This window comes from Anser brachyrhynchus (assembly GCF_964034855.1).
Source record: "Anser brachyrhynchus genome assembly, chromosome: 20".
Lineage (NCBI taxonomy): Eukaryota > Metazoa > Chordata > Aves > Anseriformes > Anatidae > Anser > Anser brachyrhynchus.
In genome coordinates, this window is record NC_137713.1 from 3,654,716 (window position 1) to 3,675,444 (window position 20,729).

Sequence of the window (20,729 nt, forward strand, 5' to 3'; positions counted from 1 at the left end):
GCAACAACGTTTCAGAAAAATTAACTTGAGGTTATGTTCTCAGGGTGATGCAAGAACAAAAAGTCACATTGCTTCTCCAGGCTCTGCCAATTCGCCTTGGCTTCATTTTGTTAACCGAGGAAGAGGTTCGCATGCGTGTACTGGACATGAACTTTCTTTAAATTGGATAAGTCACATGCTCATTACAAAACATTTCAGAAGTGCAGCAAAATCATATGATTTCATGTCTGCCTGAGATAGGTTCCTTAAGTGCATTAAAAAAAAGAAGCAAGCAATTAAGGGATACAAACCAGTAACTATTTAACTTCTTTTTGTAACATTAGTTCTCTATTTTCACAATTTAACATTGAATGCAATTTTACTAACAACATATCAAAAAGGTAATTGCTGATCAAAATTCTTTTACACAAGTATATTCAGAAAAGGAAACTGGGCAATTACTCCACTAGAAAGAGTCTTTTAAACAGATTTTCATCCTGGCCAGGACACAGAATGCCTGTTCTGCTAATCCTGAGCAATTAAACAATTTTATTCTTTCCCCTCATTTCTTGTAAAAAAAGAGAAAGAAAGAAAAAAAGCTGCAACACATTAAAAATGTATGGCACTATTGAATTCCTTGTCCCTGTGGGATGGAAGGCTGTGAAAACTGGCATACACCTAGCAGATTGTTTTTGAGAGTCCTTCTGCAGGCCAGGACTCATGGAGCCGATTTTTTTAGTGATTTAAAAAAGCATCATTTTCATTTCACCTAATAATTCCTTAGATACGGTGATATTTAATCCCAGTAACACTTATTATCTGCAGAAATGGCTATCACTGACATGCAGGGGACTAGTAATGATTTTAATCTCTGGAAAAAGCTGTACCTGGTTTAAGTTGGCTGAAACAGCTGCTGATGTTTTTGTGATCTGAATCAAATCCCTTGTGCAGATAAATCCCTGCACTCAAGCCTTGCAGGATACCTAGCCTGGACAGCTTTATAGTCAGAGGCCTGCAGAGTCCCCAGTGGGACCGTCCTGCTTTCAACATTTTACATGAAAACTTGTATTCCTACCACCCTCCTGTCTCCCTCCAAACAATCAAGCAGATCGGCCAGGTTTCACTTTGGAGCCTTTCAACATTATTTCATTTTACAAGTCTAAAAGAAACAGGCTCTTGGTGCAAGCACATCTGTACACATCCAGTAATTCCTTTTCTTTCCAATTACCCAGCATTTATCATAAATTCAGATTTTAGATCCAATTAAAAGTTGCTGGTTTCGTTAAAAAAAAAATGTTGCGAGTTCATTCAATCATACCCAGATCAGGAATTATACTTACTATTCCTGATTTCACTTTAAAAGGTGAAAAGCCATTCAATTCAAAAATTTTTAGTAAGGTTCTGAGTTGAAAAAAAAAAAAATAAAATAGCTTGCTTTGTTTTCTGGAAGTCACTGTTACTTTCCAGCTAAGTAGAAGTTGTTTTTAAGAGAGACAGAACTGAGAGTAATTTTCTTCAACAGCTTCCATAAAACGTGAACTGGAATTAGGACAAAAGAAACATATTGGAAGAAGCAGCAGCAGTTGCCAACTTGATTTGGCTTACAGGAAATTAGCAAGCAATGTTTATGTACTCATGAAACATTCCAAGAAAGCATAACATTACACTAGACACCACTGGTAGACAGAGGATGCTCCCAAGGGAAAATCTCATGGAGACAGAGTTCAGTGAAAAGGTAGCTGACAGTGAATTTGAAGGCGAGAAGAAAGAAAGGCGGGGAAGAGGGGGATGCAAAACGTTCTGGCATGGTCCTATTTCCTTGTCCTTTCCCTAGCCTGAACCAAGAAATGCTGCTCACATGAGACTGAAGATACCATTTGTTCTCCAGCCTGGCTGCTCAGAAGGACGCAAGATTTCAGTGTTTGCAGCTCTACTCACTCATTTCTAAACTAGTTAATTCTCCTCATAGTTCAGTTATTTTAAATGCTGAAGATTAAGCAATGCATGTTTACCCCGAGTTACATTTTTATTTTGCAACCCTAGAAACGTAATTGTAAATGCCATTTTTATTACTCTAGTCTTCATTAAACAAACTTAAGCAGAAGGGAACCAGCAGCAAAATAAAAAAGGAAAAAAGCTTATATTTATGGTCTTATAAGTACTTGTACTTCCCGCTACTTATCAAGCATTCAGGCAAATCTGTCCACTCATTTGAGAGACTGAAATTTAAAACATACTTTGCTTCTTGAGAGGGCTGTAACTCCACTTTCTCCATTGTTATTTTGACATTGGTACTGCTGTATGCTACTTCAGTCTATAATGTGTACAACCTAAATGTAACTTTTTTAGGTAGCAAAACTGCTGATAATTGTAAAAGCTGTTAGTGACTGAAGTTGCCTCAAGATATCTTTTCATGTCATTGGAAGGTATTTGGGAATACCAGGGCAGACATCAGATACTGTGTATTTTCAGAATTTCCTCTCTGTACATTTGAACTGGAAAACCAAAAATCTAATAATTAAATCAGAACAGGAAGCCAGTAGTAAAATAAAGTTAATTTGGCATGCAGTTCACAGCAGATGCATCTGTATAAACTGCAATTCCAAATCACCTACCCATAATGAAAAAAACAACTGACCAAAATCCTCCAAAAATCAAGCTGTTAAAAAAAAAAAAAAGCTGCAAAAGGAATGAAAGGAAAACAGAAAGGAAGTTCTGATGACAGCATTTCCTAAGACCTTGATTCACTTAAAAACTAACCTGCTTTTCCTGTTTGAAGCAAAGAGTTTGCCATGATGGGAATAGACAGAGAAACAAAAATAATATACAAAATTTGGTGACATAGCACTATATTTAATCTATTTTATTGATGCAACCCAGAAAAACGTCTCAGCTATGATATTAGGGTCTGAGTCCTTTATAGGAATAACTGCAAATTCACTCAAGTTATAGGCTCAAAATTAGTGAAATTTATTGCTCAACTGCATTCAGTGTAAGATCTGACAGCTGCAAGACCACTTCCAATGCAGATACCCTCTCTAAAACTTACCTTTTGCATCAACAGCTTTGAAGCACAGAAGTATTTTCTGCTATAATGTAGAAAAAGAGTCAACACCACAGCTGACAAAAGACAGTCTTGTAATAACCTATTACTTTAATAGGAGATTAATACTACAGGGGATTAATACCATACAGCTAGTACAGAGAAGGCTGATCAGGAGGAAAGTAACTATTTATGTTGCAGATATGTTACTGTTGGCAGTGTAAGCCATCATTATTTTGCTCAATTCAGCGATTTTTGTGTATTGCTGAACACAGAAATTAAGTGCATAAATTAAAATTCCTTAAGTTTTATAAAGCAAAGCTTACCCACATGCAGGCCTCCAGCCTGACTTTTGAGATGATAGCCCAGAGAGAGATGGATCCATCAGTCGCCTCCTCATCGGGGCAGATAATTTGATCCGGGTAAGGAGGCTCAGGAAAATTAACTGAGTTACATTCATATGCAGCAAGAGTAACTGATGCTATGTGTGGACCCTGAAAAAAACAAAGGTAATTTCAAATGCATTTTATGTTAGTAGTAATAAAAATTAAAATAAACACACTCATCCCTGACATAAAGGACCAAGGCTAAAACTTACCGTTTCTCACTTTGGCCATTAACGATGTTATATACATAAACTAGATTTTCTAGACAATCTGAAGTGTAATTTTAGTTATTAATACTCTTAAAAAAATCCCTCTTTTCAACAGTTAATGTTAAGGAGTCTTTCAGTTCTTGCCATGCCATTCTGCACTAGTATGACATTGCTAAGGCAAAATAAGAATTCTTATTTCTGAAAACGGGAAAATTTTCAAAACTTTAAAACGGTCTCTTCAAGGTATTTATGGCCTGCAACTTTATTAGAGCAGGTGTTTTCCCTACTGTTGTTTTTAGAGGACGATTTAAATTCCATGTTAAATTTTTTTTTGGAACACCTAGACCTTATCACATCTTCCAGTGGACCTTTGTAACTTTTGGATCTTTCTCCAAAAATCTGTTACTTAACTTGTGCTGGTTTTTCTATGTATACAAGAAAGTGACCTTACTGCTGTTTGCTAAAATAGTTTAAAATGTAATTCAAAACTGTAATGTTATTTAAATGCCACATAAATGAATTACTTCTTGTCTCCAACTAACAGTAAAAGATTTTTTGGACAAATCTCCAAACAAAACCAGCATCAAAATCGATTCAGGAATTGAACTGCTACATAATGCTACAATCTAAAAGGATTGCTATTATTTTAATACAAAAGAAGTCAGAAGCAATTCGATAGTTTCTTGCCTGAGCAATAGATGTTGTAGCTAAAAGAAATCACTTAGCTAAAGGTTGGGGAAACACTGCTGGGGGAATAAGGAAAAAAAAACAAAACAAGATAAACTAAGCTCTTTTCATAAAATCACAGATTTAAATCTTAAATTTTCTTTACACGCTCAATATATTACACAAACTAACTTCTGCTATTAATTGATGGCTTTTGACATTTTTGGGAACATACCGTCAACAATTTTCTTCTACATTTCTTCCTTTAAATGAGTCGCGTGCATTTTATTAGATCGATAAGGAAGCCTGATAACTCCCCCCCAAGCTAGCTTTATTACAGAATAACGAGGGAAAGAGAAAGTATGATTGACCTAAACACTGCCTAAAAACCCTGCACAAGGCTCCCAAAGCTCACTTTGAAATGCAGGAGCAAGAGAGATTCAGAGGATCCTGCAGGCTTCATTTGCACATTAAAGGGTGAAATTCTACAGCGCCATGCCTCACACAAAAGGTGAAGCAGCCTCATTGCCTTTCCTAGACTTACTTGGAAGAAGGATTTCGTTGCCTTCATTCATGTCAACATTTCAGGTCTCACTGTACACGCCAGAGCACAAGACTTAGATAATTATATTGACGCTACAATTTACTTAATGGCAGCGAAGAATGGTGAAAAAAATACCAGATATCTTTTTCTGTATGACAGCTGTGACTACTGTTGTCACATGTACAAAATTCAAAAATAAAACCAGTCATCTGGCATGCAATTGGTAAAAGAAAAGCCGCTCTGATACCAAGCGAATTCTTTTATTCCTTGTTGCTTTATAGGAGACTAATTCAAGAAGTGGTTTTAGGCCCACTTCTGTGAATACTCACGATAGAGCCTACCTATCGAGCTGAAAAATGAGGCACAGTCTATCCCAAATAAAAATAATCAAAGGTTCATTAAAGTAAAATTGAAAAAGAAGAGATCCAGAACTTGATACACAAAAAGCGATGTTGATATAGGAGGGATGAACAAGTGAGAGGTAACACGTGCTAGAGCCATTTCGCTAGGCCGCAACGGCAGTGGCCTCCTTTTTGGTAACAGCTGCAAGGCACTCCCCGTCCCCCCCAGTTTCAGATCTAAACAAATAATGTATCTCTGTTTTACTCATGGAGGACAGAGGCAAAGAGAGAATTGAAACTTCCCTGAAATTACAAAGTACATTTCTGGAGAGCCTGGGAACCTCTTTCTGCACCACACAAACTCAGGGAATTCAGTTCCATCCCGTTCCCCTCCCTGACCTGACAGCTAACTTGGGACAAAAAGGTCTCTCAGGCCTTCTTCCCTAAGTCATGGTTTTCACCTGCATAAATTTGCAATAAAAACCTCTTGAATATGAAATTTGCATGGAGGAAATCCCCACGTACTCGACTTGTAAATGATCATTTCCTATGTTCCCTTGCGAGTAAGGGTAAGCTTGCTGCCAAGGCAGCGAGGTACGGCGTGTGAATCAAGAAGTACGATTTTCAGTTCTACAAAATTTGGAAGATCAACCACACTACAGCTAACTACAGCCAGCTGTGATGGGAGACTGTTAGTTTCAGTTTTATAATAGTAAGAGACAAATATAATCGGTAGTGTAGCGAGGCCCCCACCCTCTTCGCAAGGTTTCACTGACACCATCACCAGCCCTTCTCAAGCTGCACGCAGGCAGTGCAGGGAAGCCACTGCACTCCAGGAGACTGCAGAGACAAAATGCCTACCAGGAGACCGCTGTGCATGACCAGCATGCTTTTGTAGGAGCTTCTTGCCATGAGCAGCTCCTCCCAACAGAGTTGCCATCCTTGGATGGCTTCACAGCCTCCAAGTGTCACCTTCTGTTAGGAGAGCTCTCCCAGTCCTCAACGAACATCTGCAAAAGGAAAAATCGTACAAGGAGCAGCCAACGGAAAAAAAAGGCATTTCACAAAGCTGCTGTAAATGGCCAGCGAGCCACCTGAAGACTACGCCAATTGAACATAATTCTTCCACTGCAATGTAAACAGTTCTATAATGGAAAAAAGTTGGAGTTATGGAACCCACAGAAGCCACATTTTAACTGGAATAAGAAATAAAGCATAAACAGTTCATTAAGAGTGATGAAGTGTGGAGTATTAGAATTCAGAGAGCCAAAGGAGAGCAGAACAATCCCGTGTCCTCCTCTCGCAGCGGAGCCCAGCTGTCCTGCTAGTCAAACGGACAACATCGCACAGCTTGGCAGGCTGCACGCAACATCTCTGACATCTGCTTTTGTTCTAGCTCTGCTCTGAAAGCTCACATCGAGCATCATGCTTTCACAAAGCTGGTTACCAAGCACCTCACAAAACAATGGTTGGCTAAACAGGACCATGGGTGCAGGGAGGGGGGAAGAGTGGGAGGGCCACTGGGTGTTTCATAAGAGAGGTGCCATTTTGTTTTAAACCATCGCTATTGCTAAATATGAACTCTGAAAGGAACAGGGAACCAACTTCAAGCAGGCTCCAGGTGCCATCTTTGCAAAAATCCCACTCAAAATGCACTCAGTTTTCTTTACACTCCTCCCTGGGCCAGGAGGATTCATTCTCATAATTTTTTTTTTTAAACCCTCTTCAAACAATACCTCCCCACCCTCTCTGCCTCCTCCTCCACATGGAGCTGCAGGCAATGGTCCGTGTGTTACCTCTTCACAATAACTCAGTTTATTTCAACACTTCAGGGAAACCTTTAAGATATCTCCTCTTGGACTCCAACTGCACCTCTACCTTTAAAAATAGCTTTGTGAAACTACTTCAAACCCTCTCATACCAGACAACAAATATAAAACCAGCCGATTTAGTAGACATGCTGCTTGCCAAACCAGGAAGAGTCGCTGAAATTCAAGGCGTGTAAGATCCTTGAACACCAACTGTCTTTTCCTCACCCTTTTCCAATGATTTTTTTTTAATTGCAGGAGGCACCACCAAGGGCTAACACAGAAGAAATTGAGAAACATTCTGCTGACTCGGGCGAGAAACATTTGCTTGCCTCTACTGACGACCAGAAGGAGCCTGTGGTTAGGCTGGAATGTGATTTGTTAGAAATATCTGTACAATTTACAAATCAAACGAGACAAGAGTTGGTCATCGAGATCAACTCCACATAAATCTATATTTTAGCAATAGTAATTTAGGGGAGTTTGGAAATCCCTATCTACACAACTGTAAAGTCTTCGAGAAGGCAACCTCGAACTCTTGAACTCAAAGGCCTTCAGAGAATTTTCAGTTTCGTGATTGAAGTCACCCAAGTTCGAACAGACACTGCTAATCCTTAGAAACAAGTTACTTTAAATGCTGTGTTATGACATGTCTAGAAAGCATAATCTTTTATTTATAAATCACACTTGGAAACTCATCACTGCAAGTTGAAGTTAAAATCCTTACAAACATGTTGATTTGCATTATATTTATAGCACAGAAGTCTTTACCATAAGGAAAAACGACTGAATATCCAATTAAAAGTGAATCACATTTCACGTTATTAATCATTCTGTGCATCTAGACTGTGAACAAAACCATAGCTGCAAACAAACTCCTTATCAAGAGTTCTTCTCTCACGTGCCCCTTCACAGAACAGCCATCCTGCCCAAGTGATACGAGCACAAGAGCGACATCTAATTTTAACCTTTTTTATTTGAGGAAAGATATAATTTTAGGCTGCTTCTAATTTAGAAATATCTCACAAAGAAAAGTGATACGTCTGCCAGCAAGACAAACACTATTCTGAACTCATTGCTGAACTTAATGTACTAAAAATCTGTTTTCCTCCATGGATACAGAGCTTTTCATACCAGGTTCAAGACTCAGCCCTTCCACAGGGGGGAAAACATGTCATTCTATATTTGATTAAGATAAATTAGAAAAGCAAAAGCTTGCTTCTCATGGGAAAAATCCTGCAAGCGTTGCCCCGGGCTGCGACTCATCTCATACTTATCTACGAAGTCATTACACCTCTGTAGAAAGTAACACCAAGTTACAGCATCTTTTCATCTCCGGGAGCAGTGGACAACTACCCACCAGGAAAACCGCTCTGCAATTACGAGAGAAAGACTGGACCTAGAGGCGGCTAGAAAATACGTCAATCTAGTCTGTCTGTCTGTGTCACAAGATTAAAGTGCCTCGTGATTTTATATATTGCCTGGTACGCAGCACAGAATGTAAAAAGGGTCTCAGAACGAAGAAGGATCCCATAACTAGAGCATCCTCAAGTGACATAGCCATCCATCAGGCGGTCAGGGCTAGCTTTAGCACACCGCCGTGGCATTTCAGGCAACGTATTCATTTTACAGTCATGTGCCTGTTTGCAAGTTTCCATTCCCACTTCAGTCGAGCCTTGCCCCAGTGCAGAGCTGATGGAAATTCCAAACGATGAGCCACAAGCTCCAAATACAAGTGAAGAAGAACCACCAGGGGAGCAGGCACGTGGTACCACTGAACGCATAACAGGGCCACGTTGCTGCTTTGAGGAGTAACATGAAAAGCAGACGCTTCATAAGGCTATGGTCATACTACTTTCTATAGGAGCCATCAAACAGACTGACGTCAGGAAGAGGCACAGTAGGAAGAATCCAAGTTCATACTCTGGTGCTGACGGAAGACAAAAATAATCTGTCAGCGTTTTCTCCTCGCCCTTCCCTAGCCACCCACTTGTTATTACTGAGGAATAAATCACAGAATCTATTCAAATTGACACTAGGAGCGATGATTGGCTTTAACGTCTCCAATTAGAGATCGCCTTGCACTGTTATCAGTTTTTCCAGCCTGGCTCAAGGAAGCAGAGACGAGAAAAGCACAAAGTTCAGGCCAAGCATTAAAACACAACAAAAAAACCAGCAGCGACTCCAAGAGAGCGAGTGAGAGGAAAGCAGAACGTGACCTCCCAGCAGAGTTATCAGACGGGATCGGTGACAAGGAAATCAAGAGCAAATAATGAAAATAAGGTGTCAGCACCCGAAAGGTAAAGTCCATCAGCCTTCGAAAGGAAGAGCACGGCGCACAATCACCTCACTAACCCCTCGGTGCAAGTTCAGCTCGCTACCACTGGCCCAGATGCTCAGTGCAACTTAAATGTTAGCATGACATCAGCAGGGTGCAGACTTCTGAAAAGCCACAGTAAGGTAGCTAATCCTGCACAGATGGAGGAGCTTCACGTTAGCTGTTTATTACCACAGTTCCAGCTTTAGATAAACTGTCCAGATCCTGACGTGCACCGCTTCCAGCGGCGCTGGGGGCCATATAAGGAACTCGCAGCCCCACCGCTTCGGGTTCTGACTCACGCGGCCCGGCAGCTCACGGTGGGGCAGTGCGGGAGGTTATTGCTTCCAGCTGCTCCACCAGCCCCTGCCACCCTCACAGCAGGGCAGGGGACCGGCAGGAGCTGCTCCTGAGTCACCAGGAAAATGCCATTTTTCATCTCAGATGTTTTAAACGCGAGGAAGCCACCGGGAGACTTAAGAAACTCCCAGGTTGCTCAACTAATCTGGCGGCAGCGTCCTGGTTAATGCGTTGGGCTCTTCCAGTTCATCAGCGCGTTATTAATGTAAATGCTGCAGTTCGAGCAGAACAGAGCCCCTGTGAACTGTAGGCAGGAGCTCCCATCAAGGGATGGTGAGCAAAAGTGATTTTTTAAGTTGTGTTGATTCAAGTACTCCAGGATGTTTCAGTTCATTGTAAAAAGCTTAGGACAGCTGGAGGAAGTTGGTTTAAAGAGATGGAGGAAACAAATGAAAGAGTAAGAGTCACATGCGATCCTCACACCAACAGGCTCCGCTTCAGCTTTACAACTAATTCCTGGCTTCTGCACCCACCATGTATTTTGCTTTCAACTGGCTTAACTCAATAGCAGTAATCTGATCACAGATTTTAGACAAAACCATTTTTTATTTCATTGGCTATAGGCTTGCAGGTTGACATGTGAATCGAAGAACAGCATGGACTGGAAATGAACACCTCACTTAGCAAAAATAATTCAGCACTGGGAAGGGGAGCGCTGCTGCGCCCGCCTACCTGGCTGGGGCAGCTCAGCTCTTGTTTCTCCCTTTTTCCTTTACACACAGACCCCATAATTTTATGAATTATTCACAGTCGTTTTGAATGATCCACAAGAAAAAAGCAAAACTTCTCCTGAAGTTGACAATCACTAAGAAAATACTCCTGTTTTAAAGTAGCAAATAAATGACGGGGGGGAGGGGGGGGGATTAAAGTAAATTCTGTAGATTTTGAAATTACATCTACTTCACAAAACTGAGTAAGCCCTGTTTTGTGAGTTTTCCTTTTTAGAACCGTTTTTGCAATTTTATCATTAGTCTCCTTACAAGCTTAGCTTCTGGAACTGGATAGCTAAAAAAAATCGTTTAATTTTAAAAAGATTTCAGTAGTCCTGGCAATAAAGAAAGGTGGTGTATTTGGCTTTTTTTTGTTTGTTCGTTTTTAAAAAAAGATCAACACCAACAACAGGTTGTTTTTTTTTTTTTTAAATGAGCTCATTATTGCACGAGCTGTCTGGATTTTAAATGCTCAGTTTCTAACCCAAACTCAGTTCGGACAGGGCCAAAACGCGAGTCATTTCAGCTGCAAACTACCGTGCTTTTGGGAGGCCAGAATGTGACCTCTCGCCAAAGCCAAACCCTGGAACCAATTCAGGACAAAAGCAAGACATTGAACCCTCAAGCCCAGATAAACCCAAACTGGCTCTCTAAAGCCAGCCCTGTCAATGAAGACACTGTCTTTGCAATTCCCTTCTTTTTAAGGGCAGTTTTCTGTTCTTTTTCACGGCCTGAAATCATTGCCGTGCTCTTTCACTCCGCTACAGGACACCCCAGGAGGAATTCAGTGACAAACCCACACATTGCAGTGCTGAAAAAATCCAAACTCTTTTCTGACCTCCGCGCAGAAAGCATTCCTATTGTACCTCACATTTCCTGTTTGTGCTAGTCTGCAATCCAGCTACCAGCGAAAGCCTCCCCAGCAGTTGCTCCACTTGGCTCTACCAGCAAGCAAGCAGAGATCCACATTCAAAAAACAAAAACACAAACAACTGCAGGCAGCCAAAACCCGCTCTGCACTTTTGACCTGTAAGGAATTTGCTTCCATTCATCCCCCAGCACTGCAGATTTTAACAGGCCATATCCAGAAAGGCCGTTTATCAGCCAGTTTTCACACGAGGCAGTTTGATAGGCGTTAATTCTAAGCTGATTTTCTGCGCTTCAGTCGCATCTTTTGCGATCCGTTTGGCGAACCGAAAGCAAGATCACGCGGAGCGCTGCGCGAAGATGGCACGGGCAGCGCGGCTCCAGCTGAGCGCTCCACCTAGTGTCTCTGCTGCCAGCTCATTCATGTCGCTCTGCAGCAGCGGATGGACCTCTCCAAGATGTACAAACAAGAAATTCCTGACAAGTTACCCGCGGTCATCTTCTTCTGGCACTTAGGTGATTCGTGCCATTTGTATTTTAACGTAGGAGCAGTATAAAAGAAAACATAAGGCTAAAAAAAACCAACTGTGTGCTGCTAAAACCAGTATCTGGAGTCGTTAATCATAATAGTTTTATTTCCTACAGAACCACATCGTGATTACTATTTTTAAAGTGGTGTTTTTAAAGAATTGTGAAAAACCTTTAATGGACTTTGGGAAAAAAAGCCAGCAGACTTGTTTTGAAAGTGTCAGAATAAAAAGGATTCTTGGAAGAGTGGCCTGCTTCCACATTTCTGTGCTGAAGACCTGCTCTGTGCCAGCCCTCAGCTCACTGCCAATTTGCAGACAGAGGATTGTTTCCCAAAAAGCCAAGTCAAATTTTACATTTACTGCTTGCGACATCCAAGGGGGCAGAATTAAACTAGGAGCCGATGCAGCAGATAACGTTAGATCCTTTGCAATATATATAAGAAGTTCTTGAATCGCAGAAATAGCAATAAAAAGCCTATGATCAAACTAACAAAATTGACCTTTCCCTCCTAGACCACGATGTTTTCAGCAAGAACGTTCTGCCAATGAACATTCTGGTGACCCACAAAATCCAAATCAGATGTGAACAGATATAAAGCAGGGGCAGTAATGTGCCCCCAAAGGGAGACTGCTTTAGGTTGTAAACTCCGCTTTAAACAAAACTGCTAGTTCCAACTACTGTCTTCTCAGTAACCCCAAGATCTCTCCTGGAACTTGAATCCACCTCACTCCACATGGTGGCTGGCGTGAGATGCTCTGAAGAATCCAGACGAATGACAGTTTTCAACCCTGGAAAAACAGCTACCCAGGCCAGAGTCATTCCTATGCTGCATCTATTGCATAACTACTTCTGGGAGCGATTTGCCCAGCTAACAGGCTGCGCTTATGAGCAGCTTGATATGAAATAGTTGTATGCACTATGTGCAGGGCTATATTTAAGAAAGATGCACCTGTGTCACAGCTGAAGCAGTTCAGGCACTGTATGAACAGGTGCCTACATGCCATCAATTCCTGCCCGTTGGCCCTTGATGGCAGAGACAATACTGCAAGCATCAACAAGAGCTCAGCGGCACATGGGTGGGCCCGGGAGCATTGTTCTCTAAGCATGTAATTGCATTCCCAGCAATCTCACTGTACATACACATTTAAAATGAGCAATTAATTATGAACAATTTTAAAATACTTACTGAGTCTATTCTCTACTGCCTGCAAATCCAGGCACTAAAGCAGAAGAGGATTTTTTTGTTTGGTTGGTTTTTTTAAAACTTTTCTTTTTGTTTGTTTGTTTTTAAACTTTTAATTTCTTTGAATCACTAGAAGAATAAGTTTTAGCGTAATCAAGAAATGTAATTAAAGTACATGGAACATGGAAAGTAGATATACATTAATGTAAAATTCAATATAGAGAGCTCACCACCTAGTATTTCTACTATATTCTATTCTATTTCTACTTTTAGAGGTAGGTACTGCACAACTAAAATAGCAAATTATTTAAAACTCCTCCTTTTGAAAGCCAGAGCTCCTAATTGCTTTGTTTCCAGATGGATTAAATACAGAGTACTACTCTGAACCAATTTACCCTGAGAAGTTACACCAACTGTCTTAAGTTAGCAATCCCCGTTCCCTTTCGCACAACATGCAGCCCTAAAATCAGTAGATATTAAAGCCTGTATTACTCCATTGATAGTACGTTCCACATACATACTGCTGGCATAGCTGTATTGACAAGAAAATTAACAGTTCTGCTACTTAAAATGGCAACACGCTGTCAGGGCAATAATCTTGTGTTCTTACACTCCCACTGCCATCTAGTGGCACAAAGCCCTGTATGTTCCACCAAGTTATGAACCGTGCAGTGTTCAGGCACGTTTAGTGCCAAAGAAGTGTATTTGTTCTGAATTTAGGGTCCATGCTAGTCACTAGATCTTGCACAGGAGAAAAAATAAAAAATGCATCTTTGCTTCTCTTACTTTGCTCACTGCCTTTATGGAATTCCCTCAACGTAATAGAAAAATGCTCATCTCTATTACGTATTTAAAGCAAACAAACAAGTATTTCTCCTGTACTGATACACATTAGATGTTAACGGTATAATTTTATTACATTTTACTCTATAACCACCTTCTAATTGATTGCAGTATGTTTTTCCCCCCCAAATTGTGAAACCTTACTTCTTACATTCCAAATAAATAACTTCACTACATCTGCAATAAATACCCCTGCTAACAGTATTTAGCTAAGTTGCTTTTTCTAGGTGATATTCCTCATTGGAATCTATAAAAGGCTGCTCACTTATACCTCCTACAGACACAATGAAAATTATATTGACTGTTAAGCCAGAGAAGTAATATTTTTTCTACGTGACTTAAGTGTCAGGCTAGGTCATGACCTAAATGTACTGACTAAGTTCACACACCCCACAGGAAAAGTTCAGTGATATGCTATGAAGTTTAATTTGCTTTCTATTAAAGTAACTTAGAACTATTTAAAAAAATAAATTTAAAACTAGAGTAAAAGAAAGGTCAATTCATTCCACCTTCTTTCAGAAAAGAAGCAGTGCTGTCTTATAAAGACTTCTTTATAGGATAAAATCATCTTGGATACAAAGATGATTTGTCCAGGATACAAAATGACAGCACTTGCTATTCTGCACCAGATCAACGTACAACAATGAAATAACCCACTTTCAAATGCAGTTTACAAATAGTGGAAAACATTTCTTATTCACTAGATTTCTGTCAACATGTGTAAAAATTAAGAATAGAACTGTACAGTAAGCTCTCCGAACTGCTTCAAAGGCTGTCTAGATAACATGACGTCTTTGGTTTGAAGAAATCAGAATATCAACCAGTGAGACACAACTTAAGAAAACAAACAAGCAAAAAAAATATACAACAAGACAAAAATCTATCATTTAAAAGTCCTACTTGCTGATTTATATCATGATCTACCGATTTTCACAGCAAACCTGGAATTACTTTGCTTTCTCTTCCTTTCTCTGGCCTGATGAACAGCCAGCGATCCTTCCTGCTTAATTTTCACTCCCACCCTAGGCTGGTGGAGCACCCAGACTGAGCTGAATTTGTGAACTTCACTCCACCTCAGGCCATCACATCAGGCTGGGTTGCCTCTCCAGTGAGATGGGCACCTCGGTTCAGGACTGATTTTGATTGATTCTCCATCTGCAGAGCCCATGTGTTTTGCTGTCCCTAAGCTACTGTCATCACCTCTGCCAGTCAGAAAGATTCGTACACTGTCAAGTCACCGCTGTCTAAGCACTGTCCAGCATTGCATGCAAAATGTTTAGACTGTGTTCATCAGCTCTACTGAGTTTAAGTTTTCAATCATTTAGGTTGACAGCAATATTTTTGCCTAAAAGGCTGCGTATGCAGAAGCTTGTTTCTGTTTAACAATAGTTTTCTTTCCCCTGTACCTTCTGCCTCCAGAATCTTTAGGAGAGAAGCTACACTAACAGACTAACGCGACGGCAAACGATGCCTACACAGATGTCACTAGACCTAACAGGCATTGCTTTGCTGCGTGGAAAAACACGAGCTTCTTGTTTCCTGTAGTGCTTTCTGTGTTAATGATTAAAGCAGTTCTGAAAGTAAACATCTGTAATTGTCCCAAATACAAGATGACATTTGTTGCATAAACTGGTTTTAATTATTTTGTGGCCATGAATCCTTTTCTTAAATCCAGGACAGTGGTTTCATAAACAAGGAACTAATCCAATGGCCAAAAGCAAAACACGCCCAAACATTTCTCTAACTTTCCTAGCTAAGTTGAGATAAACAACATCATACAAATTTTCAGAACAACAGAGACTATTTTATCTTTGTAGCCGAACATTTTTCTTGCTATTATTTTCAAAGCAAAATTAATACAGACTGAACTACAAAAACAGTTGCCCATTTCAGCAGTTTCAGCTCAAAGAATGATCATTTTAAGTAATTTACTCTACTAAGAGTATGCAGAAAATTTTAAAATGGAAACATTTGAGCTGCACACACTAGAAAATGTTTTCTTTAAATTAGTAAGTTAGAGCATAGGGCATTGCAGATTTTGACTCATTGTTTCAAAGTGAAGGATGACAGCAGACTAATATCTAGAGTTCAACATGAGCATATAGCATAAGCTATACAATGTAGAGTAACAACAACACTGAACAGAGTTTTGCAGCATTACACTAAGTATTTCTTTTCCTTCGGAAGTATTTAACATTTAGGACCTAGGGAAGATTCTTTATTCATAGATCTTAAAAATATGCAACAATTAAAATAAATGATTCAGAAAGAACACAAAATAAAAATATCCTTACCAAATAGAGCAGAAAGGTGTGAAGACCTGTTCCAAGTCCAACAGAGGACAGAATGCCTAATCCTACCCAGTAGGCACACCAGAAGAACTTTTTCTCCATATACCGCACATACTGAAAGAGAAAAGTCACAAAACAAACAAACATGGTGATGTCTCTTAGAGGAGAAAGTTAAAGCTACAGACAACTATCCGCATTAGTTTGTATTACAACAACGGAAACAGCATCCTAGATTCTTCTGTTTGCAACTTACTACAATTATAGCACAGGCATATGTACAGAGAACAACGAATTTTCAAATGAAAAGCCCACACGCCTTATAATCAGCTAGTTTCCAAGGAGATAGATGAAAATTCAGGTTCAGTAATGAGGACTTGAAAACCCAGAATAGTTCACACAGGTAAGCAGTAAGCACAGACAGTATCTACCGGAGGCCAAGCAGCAAGCAGACAGATCAGGGAATTTCCTCAACTGATAAATAAAGGAACAGGGTTAGCTGCTGAACGTTAGTTGTTGAATGCTTTATCCTGGCCCCCTGAGTGACCATGTTTGTTACTTCTAAGGGAAGACTGAAACTTTCATTGCACGTTGCAAAGGATGTGAGAAAGTCACAACAAATTCTGGATGCAAGGGTGCTACAGCCAGGTACACTGCAGGAACAGGAGGTTGTATCTCGCTCTCGCTGCCACGAGAGCAATAGCGTAAATGGGTGAGCGAGGCCTTCAACGTGTCTATGCCACAGCCCCAAGAAGGGAAGAAGGGGTGCCCTTTAATACCACGCATGGATCGACAGCATCTAGGTGAAGTTTACCCGTCTTAACCAGGCTCCAGCCTACCAGAGTACAAAAGAAGTCCTAAAAACAGCTACTGAAACTGCAAGTATATATACTTAGCTATTTTGAATGTGGTTTTGGAAGAAAGTGACTTATATATTCAATTATATGTTGATGGTACACAGAGATGGGTAGAAGGTTTAGCAGGACATGGACATTAGGTAAGAAGCTCTGGAGGAAGGGGTATGGACAGACAGCTGCTGGAGCAAACAACCGCGTCAACACAGAAGAGAGCTCCAAGCACCGCTGGACACTGCAGGCACGCTCCCCTTGCTCATCCCAGAGGTACGGGCTTCTTCCCAGCAGGCTCAAGGAAACCTCTGGAGGCACTGCTCTGCCAAGCCTTGCTGCACCACAGCCCCAGCCAGCTCAGGGGGCATGTGCCTCAACACCAGTTTGTAAGAGCCATCTAGTGGCAAATGTTGAGTGCATCAAGCTCTGGCCTCGATGCTGACAAAGCCACCAACCAGGGCAGTTTGTAAACGAAGCAGGTATTTGCCCATCAGGAACAGGAATGGACCGCTGATCTACCATCTGCCAACCTGCCCAGTGTGTACCTGCTTAGGTTTCAAGCATGGGACTGAGCAAGCAAGGATGCAGTGAAGTGAAGAAATTCATTAAGTGACTCATCCTGGGAAGCCAGGAGTCCTGTTCCAGACCTGCGTGTCCCTCAAGCAGTGACAGAGCACAGCAGCATAGATGTAAACAAGTTCCCTGAGATGGGGAACCTGGTGATTTTCAGTGGTAAGGTGATTCAGCTGCACAAGGAAATGCTCCTCTGGGTTAAAAAGGGCTGCCCTCAGAGAAAACCTGAAACTCAAGGACAAATGGAGAGGGGACAGGTGTAGACAACACCATCACCTTACGCTTAGAGAAAACACCTACACTTCAGGTGATGTAAAAGCATGAGCGTTCATGTAACCAAAGACAACTAAGTTTTTAAAACAGCCATTGTAAGACAATGGGAGTATAAAAAGCATCATGGAACCAGATTTGAGCCACGAAACCATTTTATGCCTACACGTATGCCTGAGTTGGTCAGGATACCCTTCCACAGCAATAGGAACAGTTCTTGGAAACCAATCAAGTTCTGTCATGACTCAGTTTAACATTTTCTCAAGAGTTCAGGCTACTATTTAAAGCTTGTTAACAACAGATGTGAAAGAATGCTGCAGCATCAGAGGTGTGCTTATTTAGGAACAGATGAGAAGTAGAACACCTACATATGCAACAAAATAGATGAAATGATACAGCTGATCTTCCCCCGTCCTTAAAATGCAACTCATCCACACATGACACAAGGGGAGTCATGACATGATAAACAGATAACCTTAGCAAGCAGAGGTTCAAAAGACACGCTACAATCTAAGACCCTATTCAATTCCCAGGACGTCTATTTTAACACAGGGACAGAAAGTATTAGCCCCAGGAAAGTAACCTGAAAGCCTCATACCTGTTGATGTCTTCCTTCAACATAATACGTAGCTGTAAGCACTGCAAGCATCAGTAAAAAAGCCACCAGGATACTTCGTCGATGCCACAATCTTAAAAGACAAATGGTGATTAGTGTTTTTCATAACTTAGCATGCATTTCAAAGTAACTTAGTTATTTATCACTGTAGAGTGGGTCTGCGTGGATGTAGTCAGTAGGCAAAATGACAGCTGAAAAGTTCACTGTTATAAAAATGTAAACCTCCCAAGAACTAGCTGGGGAGCCTTCATTCTTGACAGAAAAATCTCTAGTTCACTGTCAAGTAAGAACAAAGTTCAGACTTTTTTTTTTTTTAAAAAAAAAAAAGCAAGTAAAAGGAAGTAACTTGCTGAAAGCAAACAATCTAAAAGCTAACATTCAGCTTCTGCAGCCAAGAGAGTTTCAAATACAGGACCACCAAAAACATTCATGGTTAAGCCAAGTGCAAAGCAGGCACCGGCCCTGTGCAGGGGATGATCTGTGGGTGGGTGACAGAAGTGCTGATTTCAAACTGTGCTGGTGGGTAGAGCCACAGTGACAGTAAAATGAGCAAACCTCAACATTATTTTGGTTCTCTTAATCTGCTGAAGTTAGTACCTCTTGTTACAGCTCAAAGTTTAATGCATACATTATTGCTAATTATGAAGCATTAGGAAGCTACTATGGGTGAAGGGAAAAAAGCACTTTTATGATATCCAGTACTTTTGCACCTGCCTAATTCTGAAAGGTTGCAATAATACTGCTTGACACATAAGTGGCCACACACAGTTGATTAAAGAATATATTTATTATTTTCTGGGAAACACTATTACAGTGTCATCTAATGCTATAAAGAAAAGGAAGTGCTAGCATCACTTAAAAATCACTGGCATGAAATAGTGAACTATAAACGTAATTTGTCCATTTAAATAGGCAGAAGGAAAGATTGAAATACGGGAAGTGTAATACAGCAAAACAGTAGCAAATGTTTCATATTAAGCAGGCTGAAAAAAGTTACTTTAATCTTCCTGTAATTGTAAAAACGTTTGTGCTGCTTGTATCAGTACAAGAATTGGATTTCCAAGCGATTGTCATTTAAATCCCAGTTTACTCAAGTGGAACACAGGAAACCAGTGTCAATCTGAGGTCATCTTCATAGTTTAGAATCTAGTTGTTGTTATTTTCTGCAAAGACATTGTTATTTTACACACCACAGCTGTTGTTGTGTAGTTCTATGTTGTACAGTGGCACACAACATAGATGTGCTGCACAACTGAGGATGCAAATGCTATCTATAACAAACTTTAGTATCTAGGAAGCCAGGCAGTAGCTTAAAATAACACCTCAAATGTTATTTCTGTTGTGCTTAAGTAAATAGTTGTTTCTGACAATCTCCAAGCAATGTTAAAATCTGAGAAGACAGCCCTCAAAGAAAATTTTCAAGGATAGCTGAAAGAATTTACACAGTAAAATAACTAAGCTTTGGAGTTAGATTATTTTGGGTGGGGAAAGCACAGGGGGATGAAGACTACACTACCTAAGTCTGCTACTTTTATTCCAGAAGGTCAAAAAGGAAAACAGAAGTTTGTCTCGACATATCTTATGTGTCAGCACCTCAAACCCAGCCCAGAAGAGTCAGTGAACATAGCCCGTTATCATCAATCTCAGCTCACTCCGCAAAGGAGCGGCCCGACAGCTAAAATCAGCCAAGGTGCTATTAGACCCCGCCTTCTGACTGGGAAAGTGATTGTAAACACAATCCCAAACTAAGATTCCAGTTACCAACACAAGCGCTAGACGGTTGCTACTCCTGGCTTTTTCTGTTGCCAATTTTATTCACGTTTGCCTTTCGATACTCCAGAACCTCCCAAGGCTAGAGCATTAAGAAATAGCTGTGCATTTCAGCATTAGTAGATGTTAGGCAATTTGCAAGTAGCAGTCCTAACTAGAATAAAAGCCCATTTCATCCAGGGTGTAAATGATGCTTAGGGGAAGCGCTTCAATAAATAATTTCCTGCTGTGAAAGGGACCACATAGCTTAGAAGCAGTCCTCTAACAGAGCGTCATAAACATCACTGTAAATTCCACGTAACCCTGAACCCTGCCCCAGCTGAGTTGTTTGAAGATCATTAAGTGATACTAACACGTGTATTAAAAGATCAGTACTTAACACTGCAGTCTTAAGTACAATATCTCTTGCCTTCAGGATCCCTAAACACTGTCCCATTCTTTCAAATTGGCATATTCAACTCTTCAGGAAGGAAGTTCGCAATTCTCTTCCATCGAGACCTTACTGTATTTACACTTATGCAATTTAGGCAGAAGGTCTGGGTACACAGCTGGAAGCGTGGTATGTTCCAGTAGCCAC

The 20,729-nt window shown here is 40.5% G+C and overlaps 1 protein-coding gene across 3 annotated transcripts in view; it reads right to left on the minus strand.

Annotated features, from left to right (window-relative positions):
* Positions 1-20,729, minus strand: part of VMP1 (vacuole membrane protein 1) — a 67,662-nt gene that overhangs the window by 36,963 nt on the left and 9,970 nt on the right. For all 3 annotated transcript variants that reach the window (XM_080563029.1, XM_080563031.1, XM_080563030.1), the window contains exons 4-6: positions 18,365-18,455; positions 16,082-16,192; positions 3,349-3,516 (exon numbers count right to left, since the gene is read on the minus strand). In XM_080563029.1, the coding sequence (XP_080419155.1) occupies positions 3,349-3,516; positions 16,082-16,192; positions 18,365-18,455 (370 nt within the window). The remainder of the gene's footprint in view (positions 1-3,348; positions 3,517-16,081; positions 16,193-18,364; positions 18,456-20,729) is intronic.